This window comes from Eimeria acervulina, genomic scaffold (assembly GCF_000499425.1).
Source record: "Eimeria acervulina Houghton genomic scaffold, Eah_scaff1863, whole genome shotgun sequence".
Taxonomy (NCBI): domain Eukaryota; phylum Apicomplexa; class Conoidasida; order Eucoccidiorida; family Eimeriidae; genus Eimeria; species Eimeria acervulina.
In genome coordinates this window covers 1-4,242 of record NW_013548871.1, presented here as the reverse complement: position 1 = coordinate 4,242, position 4,242 = coordinate 1, and the positions used below count along the sequence as shown (strand labels likewise).

Below are 4,242 nucleotides of genomic sequence, written 5' to 3'. Positions count from 1 at the left end.
AAACCCTAAACCATAAACCAACCGCTTCTTCAGGCCCTACGGAGACAGACCTTGTGCTGTCCGATCAACAGCAAAACCCTTCCTCCGCATCTATGAAGGGTTTATCAGCTTGGAGTTTAGGGTTTGGGTCCTAGGTTTTAGGGTTTAGGGTTTAGGGTTTGCGGATTGTAAGGGCGTGAAATGAGTCTCTACTTCTCAGCTGTGTGGTTTAGCGTTGCGCGTTTGCGGGGAAGGGTTGGTTGCTGCCTAGGGTTTAGGGTTTAGGGTTTAGGGTTTGTGGGGCTTACAGCGTGAAAAGCCCCTCTTAATGCTGCAACTACATCGCTTCTTAAAGAAGGATGAGAAAGCAACAAAAACAGCAAAACTCTATGCACAAAATCGGAAGCCTGATGCCCGCACGGCCCATGACCGTCAAATACCCCGTACACCCCAAACGATGAGCACCTGAACGCAACAAACCCTAAACCCTAAACCCTAAACCCTAAACCCTAAACCCTAAACCCTAAACCCTAAACCCTAGGAAACGCTGGGGAACACTAGATTGTAGGCCACGAGCACTAAATACTGTTCTCTTAATACCATGTACACCCCTAACGATGAACGCCTACAATAAAACAAATCCTAAACCCTAAACCCTAAACCCTAAACCCTACCGGATAAAGGAGAAATCAGAAATCATCTTGATTAGGGCTTTCGGGTTTCAGTCCTTTTTTGCAGGAGCAACCGACTCCAATTTGTGCTTGGAAATCGTCAAAGTGTTCGCACTCCTCAGTTGCAGACAGCTGCGCGCAAACCCTAAACCCTAAACCCTAAACCCTAAACCACAAGCCCCAAACCTCAAACCGCAAACCCAAACCCTCAACTCTCGCTGTCAGACAATGCACAGAAAAAGTCGCTCCACGCTCTTCCTCTGCCAGAGCCCGAAGAAAAAGCCACCCTAGGGTTTAGGGTTTAGGGTTTAGGGTTTAGGGTTTACCACGCAGTCCATTCTCTTGTTGTCGAATCCCCGCTGACGGTCTCGAGAAGGAAAGCCTGAGGATAAGCGCCAAACCCTCCACTTCAAACCCTAAACCCTAAACTCTAAACTCAAACCCCCAAACCCTAAACCCTAGTCCCAAACCCCTAAGCCCAAACCCCTAAACCCTAAGCCCTCCCACAGACCTCCAACCCTAAACCCTAAACCCTAACCCCCCAACCTTGAACACTAAAAGTTAAGCCCCACACCCCCAACCCTCGTCCTAAATCCCTAAACCCCAAACCCTAAACCCTAAACCCTAAACCCTAAACCCTAAACCCTAAACCCTAAACCCTAAACCCTAAATTCAGAGACGGTGGCTAAGGAGCCCTTCTCCCTCAAACCCCAAACGGCAAACGAAACCCTAAACCCTAAACCCTAAACCCTAAACCCTAAACCCTAAACCCTAAACCCTCAACCCTAAACCCTAAACCCTAAACCCTAAACCCTAAACCCTAAAACCTAAACCCTAAACCCTAAACCCTAAACCCTAAACCCTAAACCCTAAACCCTAAACCCTAAAAACCCTAAACCCTAAACCCTAAACCCTAAACCCTAAACCCTAAAACCTAAACCCTAAACCCTAAACCCTAAACCCTAAACCCTAAACCCTAAACCCTAAACCCTAAATAAACCCTAAACCCTAAACCCTAAACCCTAAACCCTAAACCCTAAACCCTAAACCCTAAACCCTACCTAGGACGGCGCATCTGGCTGAATTTGGTGAATCAGCAGTGAAGTGTTCGAGCAAAAATTGTGCTGTAATTTCTTCGGTATGTTTGAAGGCTTCTTCTGGAGAGAATGGTAGAGGGGCAAACAATAAGGGTAAATCGGGGCAGAACCCCCGCTTGCTGCTGCTGCTGCTGCTGCTGCTGTTGCTGCTGCTGCTGCTGTTAGGTTCTGCTGCTGCTACTGCTGCTGCTGCTGAGGGAGAGTCCGATGGAGAGCCTGGGGTTTGCTGCTGTTCAATAGAGAGATGGTTTTCGCGGTAGCCTTCGCGAGGAGACAGGATAGCTGTTGCTGCTGCAGGAGATCCTGCTGCTGCTGCTGCTGCTGCTGCTGCTGCTGCTGGAGACGGTGAGTGTTTGCTGAGCTCGCTGCTGCCGTCTTCTCTATTTGAGGGTGAAGAAAATGAAGTAATTCTCCGCCCATCGACTCTAGAGGGTGTTGGAGACTTCTGAGGTGTACATACACCTCGGACGCCGTTGTGTTTGCTGCGGCTGCTGTCTCGGCTGTCAGCTGCTCCTGCTGCTACTGCTGGTGCTGCTGCTCCTGCTGCTGCTCCTGCTGCTGCTCCTGCTGCTGCTCCTGCTCCTGCTGCACCTGGACTCTCTCCTTCTTCTGGGTCGTCTACTGCAGTAACAGAGACAGACAGTCTCCTGCGCTGTCTCTCTTTTAAACTCTTTTGCTTCCGGGTGGCTCGGTCTGCTGCAGCAGCAGCATTGTCGCTGCTCTGCTGCTCTGCATGCAGCGTCTCCTCCGAATTCGCCAGTTGCTGCTGTTGCTGCAGCTCTTCCCCCTGCTGCTGTTGCAGCAGGGGAGGAGAGTGATCCTGCTGCTGATCATGGTAGTCGCATTGCTGCTGCTGCGCGTTTTGCTGCTGCTGCTCGTGCTGCTGCTGCTGCTGCTGCTCGTGCTGCTGCTGCTGCTGCTCCTGCTGCGGGTGGGGATCGCCAGTGCGGCTCAGCTGGCTCTTCTTACTCCCACAAGTTCCCATTTTGAAGTTCAACTAAAGCTGTTGCTGCTGCTGCAGCAACTGCTGCTGCTCTTGTAGCAGCTGCTGCTGCTGCAGCTGTTGATTCCGCTGCCGCTGTTGCAGCTGTTGCTGCTGCAGCTGTTGATGCTGCTGCTGCTGTCGCAGCTGTTGTTGTTGCTGCTGCTGCCTGTCTCGGCAAGCAGCTGCTGAAATATTAGAAGCAGCTATTGTTGCTGCACCTGTTGCTGCTGCGCCTGCGCTGATGCAGCTGTTGCTGCTACAGTTGTTGCTGATGCAGATGCGGCAGCTCCACGTGCTATTTCTACTGTTGTTGCTGCAGCTTTTGTTGCTGCAGCTGTCGCTGCTGAAGCTGCTGCTGCTGCAGCTTTTGCTACTGCTGCTGCTGCCCGTTTCTGTATGCAGCTAGCTGCTGTAGCAGCCCTTTCGAGTCCGCTGCTGCCGCTGCTGCTACTGTTGCTGCGGCTGCTGCTGTTGTTTGTGTTGCTGCTACATTAGCCGCAATTGCATGCAACCTGAAGGAGCAGTGGCTAGGTTTCCGGCTTCCCGTGCATCGCCCGCTGCAGCAGCAGCAGCAGCAGCTGCAGCCCCCAAGCGCAGCTGCATGCTGCGCTTGCTGCAGCAGCAGAAATTCTGCTGCAGCAGAAATTGCTGCTGATAATGAAATACGTGCGCTGCAGTGGCCCGCTGCTCTCTTGTAGCGGCTTGACCTGTGGATTGCTGCTGCTGCTGCTCCGAAGTCTGGCGGCGGGGCTTGCTGCTGCTACTGCTACTACTTTGACACTTGCTGCTGCTGCGCTTTCTGCTGCTGCAGCGGGTAATAGTGCTGTTGCTGCTGCTGCTGCTGCTGCTGCTGCTGGTGCAGCTACCGCTGAAAACCCGCGGCCTTCACTTGCTGCGGGCGCACACACGGGCACACACCAACGACTAGTTTGTTTTTTGTCTTTGAATTAATGATAAAAAACAAATACTTCCTAAAGATTTTACAAAGAAGAAGTCCCTGAGGCTGCATGCCGTTGGGTAGAGGCGATCCTTTCGCTGCTGCTCGTTCTGCTGCTGCCGCTGCTGCTGCTGCTGCTGTTGTTGTTCCTGCTGCTGCTGCAGATGTTGCTGCTGCAGTTATTATAAAGAGATCTCTTCATATGACCTTTTAACAGTAAATATAAATCAGGAGTGCTATTGTTTTGCTGCTGTTGCCTCTCACGCTTTTCTTGTTCTGTTAATAACGATGCACGTATAGCGCTCCTGCAGAAATAAGTCAAGGGCTGTGCAAGCACTCTTCTTTCATGATTTAGTTTGAATATAGCTGTTTTATAAATAATTATTTATTTGATTATGTGTAAATATAAGCTGAAACATAGCGAGAAAATGCCTTTTTTACTCTTTTTCTACTTGCATATAAAATCGGTACCGGCAGGGTTCGAACCTGCGACCTTGTGGTTAACAGCCACACGCTCTAACCTGCTGAGCTACGGAACCATGCGAATTCAGGTTTTTTGTTTTTCCTTGCAAT

At 50.9% G+C, this 4,242-nt stretch overlaps 1 protein-coding gene across 1 annotated transcript; it reads right to left on the bottom strand.

The window, feature by feature from the left end:
- Positions 1-411: 411 nt before the first annotated feature.
- EAH_00063670 (protein phosphatase 2C, putative) lies at positions 412-2,732 on the bottom strand (the record flags this gene model as incomplete). The annotated part of the gene is made up of 5 exons (XM_013393100.1): positions 412-444; positions 566-604; positions 729-782; positions 977-1,032; positions 1,712-2,732. The coding sequence occupies 5 exons, from the start codon at positions 2,730-2,732 to the stop codon at positions 412-414; spliced, it is 1,203 nt and encodes a 400-aa protein (XP_013248554.1).
- Between the last annotated feature and the right edge of the window lie 1,510 nt (positions 2,733-4,242).